Below are 21,391 nucleotides of genomic sequence, written 5' to 3'. Positions count from 1 at the left end.
ATTATATCATCTGATTATTTTTTAAATTAAATTGCGCGGGATTAAGACATCGATATCTTCGGTATCGACTTGAATCTTTTCACTCGATAGTGGAAATATCGATAGTCATTCCTCGATTATTGTTTTAAAATCTAATGTCGCATACTTTAGAGGTTATGTAGAATTTAGTTGTTTCAAACAATATTTGAATTTAAAAACAGTAAATAGGTCAAAAGATTGTTACACTCATCATAAATAATGTTTTCAACAAAGATCGCTTCATTCAGGAAGTTTAGCACGTGTTCTGTAGATTATGGAAAGAGAAACTTTAGGAAATTTCTTCTTCATAATAGAGGACCTCAAAGTCATAAAGAAAGACAAAAAACAAATCCTCTTCCTGATATGTTACCTTATCGTGAGTATCTTCTTGGATTTTATTGTATTTTAATAATTAATTGAAGTAGTTATTATTTAAAGAGTGAAGTAGAGTTTTGCTTTTTGCCGGATGCTGTAAGGCTCATTATATATTCAGCCACCATTGGTACGCCAAAGAGCAATTATAATTGGTGGCCAAAAAGGTTAAGCTATCAGTTAGATATTAGAATTTGCTACTGGTCTGGCAGATCAAGTGAGACACCACATTGACCGCATAGCCAAAATCTGGCTTTCATAAAGCCTGAATTGTTTGTGAGGAATAAGGAAATTCATCAGCAACACTCCAAAACACGCCAAACACAAATTATCCACGTAGAGCAGGTGACATCAACCCCAGCCAGGAATGGGCCTAAATTCATCAGCTCAAAAATATATAACAAGGTTTCGGCTAGCATTAAACGCATAGTGAGATGACAGACTCAAGAAAGCATTCAAGCGCTCTCTCTTAGCCAATCCATACTACTCGGTAGAAGAGTATCTACAGAGAGACAACTTTGGTTCCTTAACTTTCTGTAACACCGCTTCAAGACACCCGTACAGATGACAGGTCTAGGGACGTAAGATGACGTCGCCGTCAAGCCAAATTTAGCCGCTAAAAGTACACCGCCAAAAACAAGGTAACTTTTTACTTTCCTTGCCCTATTACCATAGGTAAGGAAAGTATTGCTTTAAAAAAAATTAAGGTACCCTAATTTCAGGTTTTCTATACGTTTCAAGGTCCCCTGAGTCCAAAAACATGATTTTTGGATATTGGTCTGTGTGTGTGTTTATCTGTGAACACGATAACTCCATTCCTAATTAACCGATTGACTTGAAATTTTAAACTTAAGGTAGGCTACTTATACCATGAGGATCCGACAATAAGCAATTTAATAAAATTTAATTCAAGATGGCGGAAAAAATGGTGGATAATTACTAAAATACCATGTTTTTTCACGGTTTACTCAAAAACGGCTTTAACGATTTTCTTCAAGCATATACCATGGATAGCTATTTATAAGCCCTATCAACTGACATGAGTCTCATTTCTGAGAAAATTGCAGGAGCTCCGTAATATTCTTGACAAAAATGGCAGATAATTACTAAAAACCCATGTTTTTTACGATTTTCTCAAAAATGAGTTGACCAATACTTTTTAAATTCCTCCCCTGTATAGTTATTTATTACTCATATTAAGACATGAGTCTTTTTCCTGGGAAACTGATGGGTGATCCACGCCATCCTTGAGAAATGGACTTTGTAACCTCTTCTCGTGCATGAGGTAGGTAGGTAGAGCAGTCTATAAAAAGAACACATAGTCGAGATATTTCATCTGTAGAACAGCTGTTTTGACGACTTTATTTAAAAAATCATCGAATTATATATACACAAAACAATTATATATACACATATACAGTAGTCTGATCGTAGTTTCAAACATGTTGCCGCCAATCGTCATTATGTTATTCCACTTAATTATTCTCGTTTAAGTATGAGGCTTACTTATTTACTTCTTACTTCTGGTATCCTTATCACGATCCTAGGAACGGAGAGTTGTTATCGGTTTATCCCCTCAGGGTTGTCTAGCAGGCATCTAGGGCGTCCTGCAATGTAAAGTCTGAGATATATTACTTTTAACATGAAGAGGAGAAACCCATTTCTCCCTCCACAGTTTGTAGCATAGACACAGACAGACATCCTGCGCACAATTGGATGCGCCGTGTCATTTTGCTTCATGTTCTTGTGATGAGCACATCTCCGTAACATACACAAACCAATATACCTGCTGACCACAGACACAAAAGGAGGAGAATGCTGCTAGGTAGTGGGAGTTATTAGTGGAGGATAGAGCATCGGACCTCTCTGTCTTCGAGAAAGAGCCGTGTTAAAAGAAATTCCTCTCGCACTTTAGTTATCGAGTCCTTAGGTGGCGGTATCAGTTCTCATTAGTGTATTCTTCCACTGAGCAGAAGGGTCGTTCTATAAAGTACCTTTTCAATTCTTTCACAAATTGTGTCGGCTCAGTGTGCTTGAGTATTTTTATTTGCTCCGGCAACATGTTGAAAAATATGACACCGCGTACTTTGGTGTGGACTTGAATTTGTTTAGCTTGTGCTGTGGGAGATCTAAATTATGACGATTCCTCATGATGACTGCACCTCAAAGAAGGGTTTTGACCTGTGGCTAGTAATATAGCTTCCAGCAGGTAGATTGAAATCACAGTGAGGACCTTATACTCCCGGAATAGCGGCTTCCAGTGTTCCATGTTGTCACGCCTAAGTATTATTCTCATGGCCTTCTTCTTGTATCTGAGTATCCCATTCATGCAGTTGATTGGTGCTGCGCCCCATGCAACAATACCATAGCGCAGGAGTGAGGCAAACAGCGAATGGTAAGTTGTGAAAGCAGTTTTTTAGTTTGTTGTATTCCTGATTCTTCGGATGACATATAATGCTGAGGCTAATCTTTTACATAATTGCCTAGTGTGTTCAATCCAGTTCAGGTTCTTGTCAATGATTATGCCTAGGAATTTGGTGTTATCAACTGTGTCTAATTGGCTGACAATTTCATTGCATAAATACGATCCTCGATTTCCAGGTGTGAATGAAATCTTGACTATTTTGCCTTCATTTATTGTTAAGTTTCAAGTTTTTTACAAATTGTAGACGCTGTTTGAAGAGTTGAGTTGATGCTGCTAAAGTCACCTTTTTTCTTATCTATAGGTACAACATTATAGTTGTGTCATCTGCAAATAGGACAGGTTTGTTACTTTTTTCTAGATAGTCTGGAAAGTTGTTTATGTAAACGAGGAAAAACAATGGACCCAGGATTGACCCTTTAGGCACACCTTTCTTAATTTCTTGTAAGGTTGATTTTGCAATAGTTATCACTGTTCGCTGTTGGTAGCCTATTTCCACATATTGATATCTGTCAGTGAAGTAGTTTTCAATCCATTTTAGAGCTTTGCCTTGAATTTGCAGCTGTTTCAGTTTTTTATCAGTATATGCTGGTCAAGGTTATCAAAAGCTTTCTGCAAGTCCAGGAATACTCCTGCAGCTATATTGCCTTCCTCCCATGTATCATCAACAGCTTTTAACAGATAGGCTATGGCTGTGTTTGTGATGTGTCCCTTTCTACAGTTCAATGAGCAAGGAAAGTTGTGTGAGTGTACCACATCAGATTTTTGAGTTTAATTTCTATAAGAAGGAGGACTGAATGACATCATAAAACCATAGCAAACGGATATGATAGCATAGCGTTAGAAATTATTAAGTGCTAAACCTAACCCATTTTGACTATATTTCTATCAAAATTTGGAAAACAAAACAGTTCTAGCCTGTTTTTCCTCTTCCAATAATTCATTATGAGTTATCAAGAATGATTCGTATGAATATGTAAAATATTATCATTTAATATCAAATTTCAAGAACTAAAACTGATCATAACTTCAGATATAAATGGTTATTTCAATTCAAATGTGTCAATAAGGAATTCAATCAATCGTTGACCAGCCTTATGCCGGATGGATTTCGTCAATAGTAAAATTACAATAATAGACACATGAAAACAAAGTTCATCAATATGGCACTAGAAGATTTGATGATCAAAACAACTCAAAAAAATTGGTCATCTTACCATCACGAATAGTAAAATACCACCATAGTATTTATGAAACTATAAACTAAATACTATGACAAATACTATACAAGGGCACACTAATAAATTTTTCATGTAAATTTTTTTCAAATGACTCAACTGGAGGTTGCGGACATTCTGTGGCAGGACTTGAATGAGGTAGTTGCTATGCGAACGCAAAATCGGAGTTAATAACATAATAGGCCTATAAGAGATATAAAATAGTAAATGAACAAGATAGTAATTATCAACTATGATTGTTTGTCTATGATATTGATATGTTGGCTTTTTTCACAGATTATGGCGTTAAGAAGCCAGGCTACATGGAAGGAGATAAATTCGTTGAAGTCCCTGAGATGATTCCTGACATAATTGTGCCAGATCTGACTGATTGCGAAGTAAGTTACTAAACAAAACCAATTTTTCATGTTTGAAATTTCAAGTAATAGCATAGAGAAACAATAGCGTATGGTTTCTCTATGGTACGTTAATAGTATTCAAATTGAATGGTTGTCAATAACAATCTAGAGAGGTACAATCTTCTCAATTAAGCGTAGCACAGACAGAATTATTCCTGAATAATAATACTATATTCGTATGGCTTTTATTGGTGGGGAGTCCCTGTAGAAATTTCCACCTCGGTCACATCTGTTATATATTAAGCCGTTAATACACTTCTATTATAAATACTTCAGCCGGGACCGTTACAACACGTGTAAACGAAAATTTTAAGTGGCCTATCGATATTGTACAGTGCTGGTGTTGTATTATTTCTTTGTTATACAAAATGATGATGTAACAGCCATCATCAATGATGGTGCAACATTTACTATCCATGCTGGTTCAACAGCAGAAACTAGTTTTTAATCAATCTTTTAATCAAAATGCATAAATAGTAGTGACAATTCCAAGTAATTTATTCAGCAGGGATTTCTTCGACAAAATCTCCACTACTATTCAGATGTTTTTTTTTTTTTAATCCCCCTATCATTACAATCAATAGTCTGAATAGGAATAAAATAATATGATTCTTGATATCAGGGTTTCGGCCACGACACCACACGTTAACGTCACACTTGCAAGTGGGCACCTGCTGTATGCATATCCCGTGAGGTGTGACACGTGATGCCACCACCCATCAGCACTACCAAGCCGGAATCACAGAGTAGTTTAGCCTGCATTTCAGTGTAACCACCTCAATTGATTGTCCACCCCGGTCGGGGCACTGCACATTTCCGGCAGTACGTGAACCCTGTCGGGGCCTGGACGTATCCTCTAACTCGTTTACAGGCTCGGGAAAATGCTTGTGGCTCCCAATTGTGGAGGTCTCCAAGGTGGGCGCTTGCACCTCCACCACACAGGCGCCCAGAAGGGGATGCAAGTGTTTCGGAAAGGAGAACCAGTGAGAGGTGCTCTTCGATATTCTGTGGATGCTGCGGTGCTGAAAAGCACGTGGCAATTTCACATACTTGCTACTTCCAGAGACGGAGGCGCTACCCACAGTCCCACAGTCTGGATACACCACGGTGCTGAAAAGCACGTGGCAATTTCACATACTTGCTACTTCCAGAGACGGAGGCGCTACCCACAGTCCCACAGTCTGGATACACCACGGTGCTGAAAAGCACGTGGCAATTTCACATGCTTGCTACTTCCAGAGACGGAGGCGCTACCCACAGTCCCACAGTCTGGATACACCACGGTGCTGAAAAGCACGTGGCAATTTCACATGCTTGCTACTTCCAGAGACGGAGGCGCTACCCACAGTCCCACAGATACACCACGGTGCTGAAAAGCACGTGGCAATTTCACATGCTTGCTACTTCCAGAGACGGAGGCGCTACCCACAGTCCCACAGTCTGGATACACCACGGTGCTGAAAAGCACGTGGCAATTTCACATACTTGCTACTTCCAGAGACGGAGGCGCTACCCACAGTCCCACAGTCTGGATACACCACGGTGCTGAAAAGCACGTGGCAATTCACATGCTTGCTACTTCCAGAGACGGAGGCGCTACCACAGTCCCACAGTCTGGATACACCACGGTGCTGAAAAGCACGTGGCAATTTCACATACTGCTACTTCCAGAGACGGAGGCGCTACCCACAGTCCCACAGTCTGGATACACACGGTGCTGAAAAGCACGTGGCAATTTCACATGCTTGCTACTTCCAGAGACGGAGGCGCTACCCACAGTCCCACAGTCTGGATACACCACGGTGCTGAAAAGCACGTGGCAATTTCACATACTTGCTACTTCCAGAGACGGAGGCGCTACCCACAGTCCACAGTCTGGATACACCACGGTGCTGAAAAGCACGTGGCAATTTCACATACTTGCTACTTCCAGAGACGGAGGCGCTACCCACAGTCCACAGTCTGGATACACCACGGTGCTGAAAAGCACGTGGCAATTTCACAAGCTTGCTACTTCCAGAGACGGAGGCGCTACCCACAGTCCCACAGTCTGGATACACCACGGTGCTGAAAAGCACGTGGCAATTTCACATGCTTGCTACTTCCAGAGACGGAGGCGCTACCCACAGTCCCACAGTCTGGATACACCACGGTGCTGAAAAGCACGTGGCAATTCACATGCTTGCTACTTCCAGAGACGGAGGCGCTACCCACAGTCCCCAGTCTGGATACACCACGGTGCTGAAAAGCACGTGGCAATTTCACATGCTTGCTACTTCCAGAGACGGAGGCGCTACCCACAGTCCCACAGTCTGGATACACCACGGTGCTGAAAAGCACGTGGCAATTTCACATGCTTGCTACTTCCAGAGACGGAGGCGCTACCCACAGTCCCACAGTCTGGATACACACGGTGCTGAAAAGCACGTGGCAATTTCACATACTTGCTACTTCCAGAGACGGAGGCGCTACCCACAGTCCCACAGTCTGGATACACCACGGTGCTGAAAAGCACGTGGCAATTTCACATGCTTGCTACTTCCAGAGACGGAGGCGCTACCCACAGTCCACAGTCTGGATACACCACGGTGCTGAAAAGCACGTGGCAATTTCACATACTTGCTACTTCCAGAGACGGAGGCGCTACCCACAGTCCCACAGTCTGGATACACCACGGTGCTGAAAAGCACGTGGCAATTTCACATGCTTGCTACTTCCAGAGACGGAGGCGCTACCCACAGTCCCACAGTCTGGATACACCACGGTGCTGAAAAGCACGTGGCAATTTCACATGCTTGCTACTTCCAGAGACGGAGGCGCTACCCACAGTCCCACAGTCTGGATACACCACGGTACTGAAAAGCACGTGGCAATTTCACATGCTTGCTACTTCCAGAGACGGAGGCGCTACCCACAGTCCCACAGATACACCACGGTGCTGAAAAGCAAGCGGCAATTTCACATGATTGCTACCTCCAGAGACGGGGGTACCCTAAATACCATAATCTCTTACTGGATTACCCCGAAACTCCGCCAGAGAGACTTCACTGTGCACGAGACAGTGAAGTCTTGTGCGAGAGACGAGAGTCTCTCGTCCCAGAGTCGGAGATTCCAGGTTACAACGGTAGAACCATAGACCTCCCATAGTCTGGGGCCTTCACCCAGCCGTACACCCATAAGCCAGGTTACTTCCAGAGACAGAGTCACACGGTAATCTCGTGTGCTTTGGTTACCCCTGATTGGCAGTTTTTCCCTTTAGCATGAGAACCAGCAATCCGCGGCTAGGGGATCCAGTACTTCCTGAGACGGGGCGAGGAACGAACTCCAAAGTAGCTCTGAAAAGAGCTCCCGAGGAGCTGAATCGACTAAGGCGTTGCACTCTACGGTCTGCTAGCGCTACCTGGTCGTGTGTTCGAATCCCGCCGGTAGGCATGGACGTTTGATCATCTTATCAAATCTCACTCGTCTATCGCACTTTCCATCACCCACGCATAAGCAAAATACTCATGTAGTCATCATCTATAATACAAGAATAATAAGGAAACAATTCATCTATAAGGAAAGAATTCGCTTATACTCGTACAGGATAGTAATGACGGAAACGAATGACGCATCATCACGTCTGAACTACTCAACAGATGAGCTTGAAATTTTGCATATAGATTCTTTATTTCCTAGGATGGTTAAATTGTTCAGTTTGTCAAGTTTTTAATTAGACCCTTGCGGTGCACTGGTTACCTGCTAGTCCGGAATAAAGAAAATATATATCGGCATTGTCAGATTATGTTTAATGCGACGTTCTTGTGCAAGTCCATGTGACTGAATATCACAGCTTGCATTAGTTAATTCATCAAATTTATTGTATTCAGTCACATAGAATTGCACAAGATGTCACAATTTTACAATAGCTGGAACTTATAGCTAAGTTTTAATCGTTTCTTTACTTTTTGTAAATAGTAATATAATGAAGGGTAATTACGGTGGATTAAAGTGGATATTTAAGTTTCGATTCTTTCACAATCTCCTTCGCAACTCGAGTTTTGATTTTCAAATTCCAAATTAATCTACAGTTAATTAGTTTCCAAATTAATTAGTCACTCATTATTGCATTTAGTTTAAAACGGGTAATTAGCGGTTTGATTTATAATATAGTAAGTGAATAAGAAACGTATAAGAAAGTATAGTATGTGAATTTATGAATAAAATAGGAAGTTGAGTATCCAGATCAAAATCAAATTAAGTTTTATTCAATGACATCACTTAACAAATAATCGAATGCCAATTTTTGCAATTCCTATACTCTGACTAAATTCTCTGGGAAGCTTTTAAAAACACACATTCAAGGTACTATTATTTCGCCATCGCCTCCCTAACTCCAGTTTTCCTTGCCGCATTGCACCTCACTTTCGGAACAAGCCTCGTAAACAGGAGAGCCTCTTGTTGCAGTTGAAGCCGTACGTGTCCTACCGGGTGTCGGCCATTGAGCAGCCGGAGTGGACGCCGCGAGACCTGTTCAATGCCGTCTACAGGTCGAAAATCGAGAACGACTTCAACACAGGCAAGCTGAACGCAGACGGCAGTCCAGTTGAGCCCAGTGCCGAGGAGAGGCTCACCGCTGAGGAGGCGCGCATCAAAGCCAGGCAGACCGGCTGCGACATCTATTCACCTAAAACTAACACTCAATTGGAGGAGAGGTTCGATGATTATTTGAAATAGGTTCTTAGTTCGTTGTTTCAACAAGATAAATTGAATATTATAATATTTGCCTGCCCAATTACCAAAAGCTGGATATCCAACTGAAGGAAAGGTGTGATGATTGTTTGGAGTATGTTTTTAATTAGTTGGTATTGTCTCAGTGGCTTGCATTTGTTGTTCAATTGTATGTATTTAGCAAATAAAATTAGTATTTGTTAACTCTATTAGTTGTTATTGAACAACCGTTATGAATTAGTAAAGTACTTGTGTATTTTTGAAGGTGATAATGTCGTTGTTGCCCGTATTGCTAAAAAAATACTTGACGATGTTGTCATAAACACTTATTTTGGTTTTGACATCTTCAAGTATTCAGAATAGAATACTTGGGATGAATACTTAAATGCGGAATAAATACTTCCTTTTAGAACAAGAATATTGAAAAAATAAAAACCATTCAATTATTGTAATATTGAATGAGTAATATCGAATATCAAAACTTGGTTAACAATAATTGTTAATTTCTGTATACCCAATTATTGGGTATAACCAAATTTGAGTTATTCGTTACTTGATGATAATCTATACTACATAATGTAGTAAAGGAAGGAACTGGCTTACGCATTTACGGGATACGAAACATGTTTGACGCACCGTCACGTCTGAACTACTGAACTGGTCAACTTAAAATTTTGCATAAAAAATATTAATTTATCGAGGATGGATGTTGGTCCATTTTCATTTCTATTAATCAATTAATTTTAATAATTAAAACAAATTTACTCATATTGTGATTCGAAGTTCGCGCAAAGATAAAATCCCAACCGAACAGAGCTCTCTTCAAATGGATCCGTAGCGTAATTGGTAGCCCGCGCGATTCATAAATGAAAGGCTTCGGGTTCGAGACCAATCAAACTCTTTTTACTTTCCTTGCCCTATTACCATAGGTAAGGAAAGTATTGCTTTCCGAAAAAAATTAAGGTATCCCAATTTCTAAATTTCTAAACGTTTCAAGGTCCCATGAGTCCAAAAAAGTGGTTTTTGGGTATTGGTCTGTATGTGTGTGTGTGTTTGTGTTTGAGTGTATGTGTACACGATATCTCATCTCCCAATTAACGGAATGACTTGAAATTCGGAATTCAAGGTCTTTACAATATAAGGATCCGACACGAACAATTTCCATCAAATACAATTCAAGATGGTGGCTAAAATGGAGAAAATATTGTGAAAAGCAGGGTTTTACGCGATTTTCTCGAATACGGCTCCAACGATTTTGATTAAATTCATACCTAAAATAGTCATTGATAAGCTCTATCAACTGCCACAAGTCCTATATCTGTAAAAATTTCAGGAGCTCCGCCCCATCTATGCGAAGTTTGATATTAGATTCCCAATTATCAGGCTTCAGATACAATTTAAACAAAAACTTTTGAGTGGAAGATTCAGCATGAAAATCTCTACAATTAATGTTCAGTAACATTTTCACCTAAAATTGAAAATAAGCTCGAAATTCGAGAAAATGTGATTATTCAATTGCAAACTGTTGGCAACTGTTGATTCTATTAAATGATTCACTATGAAGAGATAGCAGACCTCGTATGTCTCCAGCGTTATTGTCCTGTCACCAGCTGGCTCAGATCTTTTTTTATAAGTAGACTTGAGATACGCGTGAACACTAGCGTCAGGTGATCAATTTTCATAGCGGCAAGGAAAGTTGTGTGAGTGCGCCACACCAGATTTTTTCTTTTGCTGAGAATTTTCAACTATGATGAAAATTATCCACGTGATTTTCAATAAATAATTATCCTATTTTTTATGTTTCTTGGACATAAGGAGATTGTATTTACAACACAAAATTTTCCTCAGTGCAAAGCACGGGTTTCCTGCCAGTAATATTACAATCGTATGTATTATTATAGCTACTATATTATCACATATTTCATACGTGCATGGGTTCATTGAATACATCAGAATGTATGATAAATGATTGTGCAAGCTATCTTGTTTTGAAAAACGTTTATTTCGTTATAAATAATTTCTGATTTTCGTATTTCCACCTTATAAAAATCCTTATAACTAATATAATTAAATTGTAAATATAATAAAACCCGTTTTGTATAACAAAACTATCAACAGCATAGTTGTAACTCTTGAAGCATGCTCAAAAATGGCTAGGTGTAACATAATAGGCTATAATTTCAAATTTCTCAGTTATGTGACAAAAAGTGACGTTTGTCTGTTCAATCAGTCAGGATTTTGTCAACTCATCTTCAATTTAGGCAGTGAAAAATAATTCGAACAATCCTGAAAAGAGTTTCTTCAACAATAAAAAAATCTATTGGATTTAATTGGTAGCTTTGAATTATTGGTGCAATTTCAAAGTTCAAAATATTCTCTGCTAAAATCTCATCGAAAATTGTATATGCTGATTGGTTATTGTTTAAACCTATATTTTATATTTTAATGATCGGTCTAGACATTTCGAACTTAGTTGGTATACTTCAAACTTTGGTTTCATTGCTAACAATCTAGATCATGGCTAAAGTAACTTATTCTAAGAAGGAAAACAGGCTCAGAAAACGTTTTATGGCTGAGAAAAATGCTACATAATATTTAGGGATACGATTATACTCATTGAGACTTGAAATAGTCAAAGATTTTGCTCGCATGCTGACAAATGCTAAATCGGCTTCACAGTATATATAATATATATTACATTAATCCAACAACGAGTTTACTCATGTGAATGAGTTGTTTTGGATTCAATATAATATATGTGAAACTTGCTCAACATATTATTGAGCCGATACTATCTTTGTGAGTAATGATTATTGCAACAACAAATTTTAAAGCAATAAAAAAAAACATGAAAATATTTTTCTGTAACTGAAACTCATATTACAAAGTTAGACGCTGTAGAAGTGATGACTTCATGGTATGATATCCTTCTTGTGTACACACACACACATACAATCATCTATCTCTATCACACGTCACACTGTAGCAGCATTCGCTTTGATGTTCCCTGAAAAATCAAATGAATAAATTATTATAAAATAGTAAATTGTCAGGTGTTTATTGTTGATGAACTGAGAAGTCTAGAACTGGAAGTTGATGCTTTCATTGGTCTTGTTGACAACTTCATCTTGATAATGATTATTGATAAAAGAATAAAATTCATTCAATTTCATGGTCTACATTGAATTTTTGTTATTCTTCAAGTTGAAATTGAGCTTTGCACCTGTGAAATTTAACACATACTAAATATGGCGCAGTTTGATACATAGTAAAGCGGCGAAGGTAGATTGAAGCAAATATTATTTTACCTGTATAGTAAACTAGAAAGGTTCACTATACTGAAATAAAAACACGCATATTTTGTCAAATTCTACCATTTTATTTGGTACAGGACCATGGTTTCGTGACCACACACGTCACATTTTCAAGCTGACTAAAGTACAATTAGTACTATTTTATTCTTTGAAACGATTGTTTTCTAATTTTTAATCGAGAGTGAATTTTAAAAAGATGTAGTTATTTCAGTAATTAATGAGCATTTCCGATCCATTGGGTAGCCCACTTTGAAGTGAGATATTCTTCTACGATTTTTCATGGGTGAAAACATGAAAAAGCGAATTGAAACGGGGAAGCTCGAGCTTGAACTCGTGGCGAAGGTAGAGGGTAGCAGAGAAGGTAGCCGAGAGTGTAGAAAGATAATGCATGTATTCAAATATATCAGAACATATTGGAGAGACTAAGGTAGGGTGGATAGTAAAAGCTATCTTTCTCTTATGCTATTTCATCTCTATAGTAGAAGATAGAAGAAAGCGGAGACATAACGCAAACGTACACTGCAACAGACGGACTATGCAGTGAAAATCTAAGAACATCCAGAATATCAAATTTTACTTTATTGAGTGTTAATGAACACTTACAGTATCATCCACTCACATACTTCATACTTTGAACAGAAAAGTTTTATCTGTCTGGCTACTAATTTATTAAATTTTTATATGATTTATTGGTATCTTTGAATGTGAATAACTTTGAAACAGTTTGATATATCGATGTATGGGGTTCGCCATTCATTTTCTCTTGAAATCTTATGTCAAAATTTCTATCATATGACCACATTCACATTTAAATAAATGAAGTAGCGACAGAAACGTATATATTTTTTTAATTCAAATAGGATCCCCAGTGAAAACTACTGAAAATTATCCTTGTGTATGAAATTCTTTATTGATTCATAAAATAAGTACATCATTAAAATGACAGGGAGAGAAAAATAAGGTAACCTTGTGCTATTCCTCTCTCAAAATTAGATAAGGTTACACATAGTCCGAAATAGGTAGTCTTGTAGTTGTTCACTTCACAAAAGTTTAAGTCCTTAATTATTTTTGCAAAGTAGATTTTTAAATTTAGATGCTCCAAAACCAAAAATAGAAGAAATATTTCACATTATTATCTCTAAAATAGGAAATATTCACATATTAAACAAGTAATTTTGCAGAATATTAAACTGTTTCTATGATTTTCCCCAACCCTAATATTAGAGCTTGAATTTGAAGTATTCTTTTCTTAGCGATACTATGCTTGTACTACACCAACCTGTTTCTCGTAGGACTCATTTTATAATGAGCTCAGTAGGAGTCATGCTCAGCAGTGGCGGCCGCATAGTGATGCAGATGGTGCGGGTGCGAAGGTGCATGATGGTAGTCGTGCTTGTTGTGGCCCGACTTGTGCACAACAGCATTGAACCCGTTGTGCTTGTCTGCCGTGTATCGCACAGTGCGCACACTGCCATCTGGCTCCACCAGGCTGTACTCTCCCTTCACCACGTCGCCGTCCCTCGTCTCCTGTGCACTCTTCACGTCTCCCGTGTGCTGGTCGTGCACGCCGTACTTGAACGAGTATTTCGGGTGTGTCTGCAATCACAAACCCACAAATGCGTTACTAAATCAGATTTATTGAACGTTTTATTACAAACTGTAACAAGAAAGTAATCACTGTTTTGGTAAGGGCTACTCGTATTCATGTAAAAATAGAAAAATCAAAGTACCGTACACTTTTTTTTAACTTTAAATGGCAACTTTATTAATGTCAAACATATCTGAGTTGAAAAGGGGTACTTTGATTTTTATTTTGCACAAAAAACACTACTATATGACCTGTATTCCATTAGAAAGTAAACTCCAAGGTATGGGTTTGGTAAAGTTCTCATGTCAATAACAATAATAATAATAATATTTTATTCTCAACAAAAGTATAACAAAAACAATGTAATACAGTTGAAAACGTCACAGATAAATAACATAATAACATAAAATATCAATCTTAAAATAAAACTCCAATAACATTTAACATTTCATTAAATTTGCAAAATTTAGATAATAATTTTTTTTCACTCTAACAAGAATTCGTCAACCTCATAGAAAGCCTTCTCACTGAGAAAAGAATATAGTTTTGTTTTGAATTGTTTTTCTTCAACAATACTTCTCAAATCAGCCTGAAGTTTCGCAAAAAACTTTTGTTCCCTATAAGTAGGTGTTTTTTCAAATACACTCAGCCTATGTCTCTCAACTGAAATGTTATTTCTTCCTCTTGTGTTATAGCCATGAATATCTGAGTTAACTTGGAATGAATTCAACCTATCCTTCACATGTAATATTGATTTGAAAATGTACAATGATGGAACAGTTAAAATACTTAGGCTACTGAACGACTCCCGACATGTCTGTCAAATTGCTAAATTGCTCAAATTACAAACCTTATTGGACCGTTCTATTACAAATTGCTAATGACAAGAAAGTAACTGTATATGCAAAGTAACTGGATGACTTGTATTTCACAAGAAAGTAAACTGTAAAGTACGAATTTGATAGAGTTTATAAAGTGTTCATGACACTACACAAATTTTATAAGACCGTTAAATTACAAAAAAGGTTATAGTAAAAGTACCCAAGTAAAAGGTAGAATAATTGACAATATTTAGCAGTTCTTTTCTCATTGTGTAGTTGAAAAATATCAACAGAGGTTCCACATATATAGGTTCTTCAATATTGTAATTTAGCCTACCTATTAGGTATTATTTTTAGTAGCAAAAGGCCATTGTTGTGAAATTTCAATTGAGAAGACCCAAGTTAATATTAGAATATCCTACCGTACCTTGAATATTATATTTCAATTACCTTAAGAAGTACTGCTCCGCTGTTCGATAATTTGATTAGTACGTTTTTGGATTAGTCATTAGGCTACTTATCTTTTTTTATTGTTTCTTGGATAGAATTGTTTTTTGAGAAGTTTCTTGAATCCGTTATTAAATTGTTAGAAAAATCTACTTGATTTTTTTTAATAAAACATTCCACTGATGCATGTCCGGCCTTCAGTGTATTGGATTCGGCCTTCAATTTGTGTAGCGTCATGAAACTTCAGTTCCAGCTATGATTCTACTCATCAAAAACAAATATCATTTTAATGGACATCATCCCAACTTAGTTTGTCGGCAATAAAATGAGGCTTGATTATAATTATTTGTTTGTATGGGATGAAGTGAAACTTTCAAAAAGGACTTGGGCAATAAAAGCAACTCATTTAACTGCAGCATGGATGGAATCGAGTGTGGAATTTGTGATTTAAGCTAAGCGGGGTCGTAAAGTGATCGGAGCAGAGCACTCAGCAGTCAGCAGTCAGCAGTCAGCACTGTTCTGTTGCTTCCTGAATATCAACTTTCAACTTTCGATTTAGCAGTTCAATGAACAAATTATCTGTGCAAGTTTCTATACTGCTAAATTGGCCACGGTCCTACGGAACACTATTGGCTTAACGCCATTCTTGTATCGTATTTATTGCATTGCTATGTATTTTATCTGTTACTATCAATATATTTGAAGCTTTCAAGAAAGCTGGATTCCTACCATATTTCCTTTCAAATGAGAAAATCGTTACAATTTGCCATGATTGATTTATGTTTCAAGAACTCCGAAATATTTTATTAATCTTCCTTATATCGTCTTTCATTGCTTTTCCAATTATAGTCACTTTTTCTGCTTTCTTCAATTAATTCAAATACATTCAAGTTTTTGTCTCTCTTTTCTAATAAATACATCATCAATATTAAAATTTATTGAAATTTTTCCATAAATTCCTATTTATGCCTATAGTTGAAAATATTCATACTTTTCAAATCAATCATATTTTATATTTTCTCATAGTTTCCAGGCGAATAAAGATTACTTTTAAACAAACTATTTTTTAATTTTCTCAAGTTTTCTTACTAATCGTATTTCTCTTATTATTATTATCATCTTATTTCTAAGATATTGTGGGTTTGAAAATCCTCTATGAAGATTTAAAATTCCCATTTTTTCTAACCATTTCCATCTATTCAAATGTACTTTATAAACATTCCTATAATACTTTCAGTATAGACCTATTTGTTATGAATGTTACATCATCAGTATAGGATTGATTCTCTCATAAATATGTTATTTCAATTTATCTATTATCTGGTACTCTGGTGGCCTATTTAATTTTATAATCCTATCCTCATGATGTTCCTGATTTTGATGATTCGAGAAGTCTTCACTTTGCTAAAGATGTTACACTTTACTACTGTAGTAAATAGTAACAGGTGTTATACTCATTTGTTCTGAATTAGCTACTCAGTGATAGTTGCTATTGAATAGTTCGTTTTTTTATTATGTACTATGATTCACAGTAGGCCTACTTCATTTGAAAATCTTACATGGAAATCAGTCTCATGATATTCCTGATTCTTTGAATAGTCTTTGATCATAGACAAATAGAATCTCTCTGCCTTTTATTGAATATTGTACAATGTGTACCGTATAAAATTCTGAGATGCTTTGAGTAGCCCTTGTGTTGAGCATGGTACAGGTCACTATCATAAGAGGTTGTTTCCTCATGTATGTACTGGTATGACATTTTTCGATTATCAAAAATATGATATGAGTGTTAATCTTAGTCTGAGTGTTAATCTTTGGTAAAAACAGAAATTTTAAACTTAACCTCACTTTGGACTATTTATGTGCCAAAATCAAGGAATTGAAGAAGTTTTGGGCAATTGCCTGTTTCTCTTTCCAAATATCGTGTTTGTGACTGTTCTAATAAATAAATAAATATATTCATTTCGCGAATATGAAATATCAATTTGTTATCTGGTACTTGGTCCTGTAATAGGCTACTACTCACGTGATAATCGGTCTCATGATGCTCGTGGTGCTTGGAGTAGCCCTTGTTGTGCTGAAGATGGTAGAGGTCTCCATCGTAGGAGGACTCCTCCTGTTGTTTGTAGTGGTACTTGGGCTGATACTGGTAGTGATACTGCTGAGGCTGGTGGTAGGCGGGTGTGGGTGCGTGTGCGTAGTGGTGTGACTGAGCCTCGTCGTTGTAGTTGTAGCTGCTCTCCTCTCCCCCCGCCCCTGCTCCACCGCCGTAGTCGTCACTCTCCTCCTGCGATGTCTCAGCTGATGACTCTGAGCCACCCCCCAAGCCATGCGTGTACTGTGTCAACGGATCACAGTACACCAGACATATCTGCAGGACTAGAGCCAGTGAGGTAGCCTAGGAAAAAATGTGAAGGAATAGTTATTGACAATGAAGAAAATCGTGGTGGAGAAACTACCGATTTTGAGTATTTACATTACTGAGTCATGAATTTGTGAAATGTGAAATTTGTTAATTGTGTATGTGCGCTTCTGTGTACGAGGATGATTCCCACAAGAGGTTTGGATTTGTGCTTGGCTAATTAGATCAAGGAAAAATATGAATATTTAAAGTGATCCAGAATAATGAAGTAAATTAGATTTGGAGACCATATTTACATTGCTACGCTTTGCGTTACCTATTCTTGAAGCTGTATGCTATAATGCTGTTGTATTTGGAGGTGCGTCTCTTTTGGGTGAGGATAATGCCCACAAAAGGTTTGCTACATGTTTTCAAGTGAAAGAGCGATTGGAATTGCTCAATTTTTGTCAGTGAATATTCTATTTTATCTCTTTTCGAAATAGGCTATAAGAAACATTTTTATCAAGTGTACCTTTCTAACTATGTATCTATCTGAGTTAGAAAGGGTACCTGGTCTCAGGTTATAGAGCACAACATTACGCTCTGGGCGATTTTGTATTATACATTCAAATAGTGGCAATCGGTAGGTACCTATACAGTCGATTAAAAACTAAAATTCCTTAGATTTTTATTTTCCTAGATTTTTATTTTCCTAGATTTTTACAAAAATGAGGCTCGTATTTGAAAAATTCCAACTCAGTACTCATTCAAGATAGAGAGCTCCAATTATGATTTCATATTATTTGAAATTTTATTAGCTAAAACAGAGGCAAGAGTATTTTTTTCTGTCTGATGGCTCGATTTTGTCAAAATCGCAAAAAACTGGAAAAGTAAAAAGACATCCGAGGCTTTTGGAGCACCCGTCGGTAGAAAGCTTCAGTGCTAGGAGGTCAACCTTTTGCACTTTAGTTGTCCAATACTCCAGAATAACTGCACGAAAAATTAAGCTTGTTCCGAATTAATTCCCCAAAGGGCCCTTTTCCAGTACCTGGTGACTAGACTGAGTCGTGTTACTCGAATAAAGGCAAGGGTGAATGAGCAAACTGTATTCCAATGTGTTTTCCATAAGAATTAGCCTTTCCTATATTGCTATTTATTGTTATGAAGTAATTTATTGATGAAGCGAATAGATTGATCGATCATTTTCTATTACAATGTGAGAGATTCTTCAACATAAATCCATTCCTTTCACAAACATTTATATTTATCAGTTATAGAACCGGTTATGTATTTATTGGAGATACATTGATAATAATGAGAATTTGAAGTGAAGTACATTGTAAAACATTAACTAAAAAAGTTAAAGGTTTTAAATTTGACTGTAGTAGAATTATTATATAATATAATCTGATTCAACTTCGATTATTATAATAAATTAAAGCTGGAGTATCGATCGATATGAGTACTGAGGTTAAAGCTACTGTATACTAATGACAAAAGATTATTAAGATTGTTGTCCAGGAAATTTTCAAATTTCCAACTGTAGTAATTGATATGACAACTGTAGAAGACTAAAAATTAAATAACTATGAATAAATTGATTTTAATTTATTCTATTGTGGAATATTAACAATGATTTCATAATTAATAAATTTAAAAAACAAAATAAAATAGCCTCTTAAAACTGTAAAAGAATTATATAATTTAGCCTCTTTCAACATATATTGTAATATTAATGATCGTTTTCTCATCCTATGTTTGGATGAACTATCCAAATAAAATTGAAATTAAATATCAATTATGAATATAATGCTCATATAGTAATTCTCTTGAAGAATCTTTAATACACGTTTCCAATTTGTAAAAAAAAATATTAAACTTTGTTAAACTTACAGATGCCGTCAAATCAAGAAAAATTTGAGCTGTTGAATAAAAATTTATTGGTTTCTATTGAAGCTATTGTTTTAATGCACAAACTAAAACTTGAAATACAGGAGCAACTTGCAAGCTCCACATTTGCTAAACGTTGAAAAAATCATAACTTAAATTCAGACTATGCAGTGTTTTACTTGAAATTGATAAAATTAATTACCGGTATATGAAAATCATTGATTATTTATATCCAATTAAAAATCAGCCTCACCTTATAAATCATGATTACTTGGACTGAAAAACTTGATCAACAAACAAAACACAATACACTTTTTACCAGGAGGTAGATTTAGATTATATTAAACAACACTCCACTTTCCGAAAACTGTTAGATTAGATATGGCGGTGGTTGTTCACAGAAGAGTAATCACTGATTGGTAGTGATGTGAGGTGTTAACCAAGTTTATATAGACGTTCGTCCCTTCCATGAAACGGAAGGTGAAAAGTGTCTGACTTCCACTTCCCCACTATGGTGAAGAGTGGCTGCATATTCCACCACACAGAGCCACCTGCATAACGCTAGACTATATCATTGAGATCCACCTTAAAATGGCAGCATTTTTCGAATGGAAAGCATTGATGTTATTTATAAGAAATGCTGATCCAAAGTGAATCTCACTGCTATACAGAAGCTTTCCCATTAAGATGTTAGAAAGGTTTGTAAGCCTACGGCATCGATCACAATGCATGTTGGCACTATTATTTCGCACGTATTATCAGCATCCCACACAATGCGCGCGCATTACGACACTACGACTCAATTTTCGATGCGATTAAGGTGAAAAATATGATTTAATGATGGCGGGTGAACGTGAATGCGATCTTCATTGAAATGATCAGCCCGACACAAAAGATTACAGGGAAGTGATTGCTCTGTAGCACGTCTCTAAACTCTAATTTTTCACATACGCAAATTCTATTAGGTCCAGTCGGAATCCGATTATCAATCGGTACCTTCGAAAATCGTATCAAAACTTTGATACTGTATATTATGTGATGCGTAATTGATTAGTCGTCAGTTTTCATTGCAAGTATTGATTTTAATCAATGACATAGATCGTAATCACTTACCTATTGCTCCAAAGTGAATTGTGTAGCCATATATTATATAATTGGATCAATAAATGAAGAAAAGGAAATTGAATACTGTTGTAGAAAAGGGGGAACATATTTTGTGAAGTGCCTCATCACGGTTCATAATTGCGGTTCTTTGATAAATTCGCCCCAATAATCTGTGACATTAAATTATCAGCAATATCATTATGGTGTAATGTAATGTGCTTAATCTAATCTGTGCTGCAATTTATTGCAGTTCTATAATGGGATTTAATTTGAACTGTTATTTGTAAGTAATTCTGACAGTTTCAAGTGAATCTCCTAGCTGAAAACTCATTTTTGAACTCTTCAGCGGTTATTGGATGATAACTTTACTACATTAGTAAATCGGGCTACTATACTGTAGGCTACTATAGAGAAATGGTGTTCCATAATAATAATTAGTTCACTGATTAATGATTGAATGAGCTAATAATTTATTTTAACTTTAATTGGATGAATATTTATTGATATTAGTTTTATTGGAGAATTGCCTTATATGTATTCATATACTCTTTAAGATTATTATGACACTGTGTTATCTAAGAAGACGTAAAAATGATATATGGTACCGGTATTCAAGTTTATTAGCTCCTGTACGGTACTTGTGATGAATCATAATTATTATGGAATTCTTTGACTTCTAATTGGTGTTGGTGACTTCTAATTGGTGTTGGTGACTGATGTATAGTTGC

The 21,391-nt window shown here is 36.7% G+C and overlaps 2 protein-coding genes across 2 annotated transcripts; one reads left to right on the top strand and one right to left on the bottom strand.

The window, feature by feature from the left end:
* The first annotated feature begins 93 nt into the window (after positions 1 to 93).
* Positions 94 to 9,362, top strand: LOC111056337 (39S ribosomal protein L41, mitochondrial-like). Its single transcript, XM_039437799.1, has 3 exons — positions 94 to 394; positions 4,327 to 4,427; positions 8,895 to 9,362. The coding sequence occupies exons 1-3, from the start codon at positions 238 to 240 to the stop codon at positions 9,162 to 9,164; spliced, it is 528 nt and encodes a 175-aa protein (XP_039293733.1). The 5' UTR covers positions 94 to 237; the 3' UTR covers positions 9,165 to 9,362.
* Positions 9,363 to 11,141: 1,779 nt separating this feature from the next.
* Positions 11,142 to 20,013, bottom strand: LOC111052335 (histidine-rich glycoprotein-like). Its single transcript, XM_039437796.1, has 4 exons — positions 19,813 to 20,013; positions 17,355 to 17,726; positions 13,752 to 14,068; positions 11,142 to 12,165 (listed from the first exon to the last, which is right to left on the bottom strand). Exons 1-3 carry the CDS (start codon positions 19,822 to 19,824, stop codon positions 13,784 to 13,786), a joined length of 669 nt encoding a protein of 222 aa, XP_039293730.1. The 5' UTR covers positions 19,825 to 20,013; the 3' UTR covers positions 11,142 to 12,165; positions 13,752 to 13,783.
* Between the last annotated feature and the right edge of the window lie 1,378 nt (positions 20,014 to 21,391).

Source organism: Nilaparvata lugens, chromosome 11 (genome assembly GCF_014356525.2).
Source record: "Nilaparvata lugens isolate BPH chromosome 11, ASM1435652v1, whole genome shotgun sequence".
Taxonomy (NCBI): Eukaryota; Metazoa; Arthropoda; class Insecta; order Hemiptera; family Delphacidae; genus Nilaparvata; species Nilaparvata lugens.
This window is presented reverse-complemented; position numbering and strand designations above follow the sequence as displayed.

Coding starts and splice junctions, on each gene's coding strand:
- LOC111052335 (XM_039437796.1), bottom strand. Junction 14,069..17,354: donor ATCATGAGACCGATTATCAC/GTGAGTAGTAGC, acceptor TTGTGATTGCAG/ACACACCCGAAATACTCGTT.
- LOC111056337 (XM_039437799.1), top strand. CDS start 238: ATGTTTTCAACAAAGATCGCTTCATTCAGGAAGTTTAGCACGTGTTCT. Junction 395..4,326: donor TCCTGATATGTTACCTTATC/GTGAGTATCTTC, acceptor CTTTTTTCACAG/ATTATGGCGTTAAGAAGCCA. Junction 4,428..8,894: donor CAGATCTGACTGATTGCGAA/GTAAGTTACTAA, acceptor CTCTTGTTGCAG/TTGAAGCCGTACGTGTCCTA.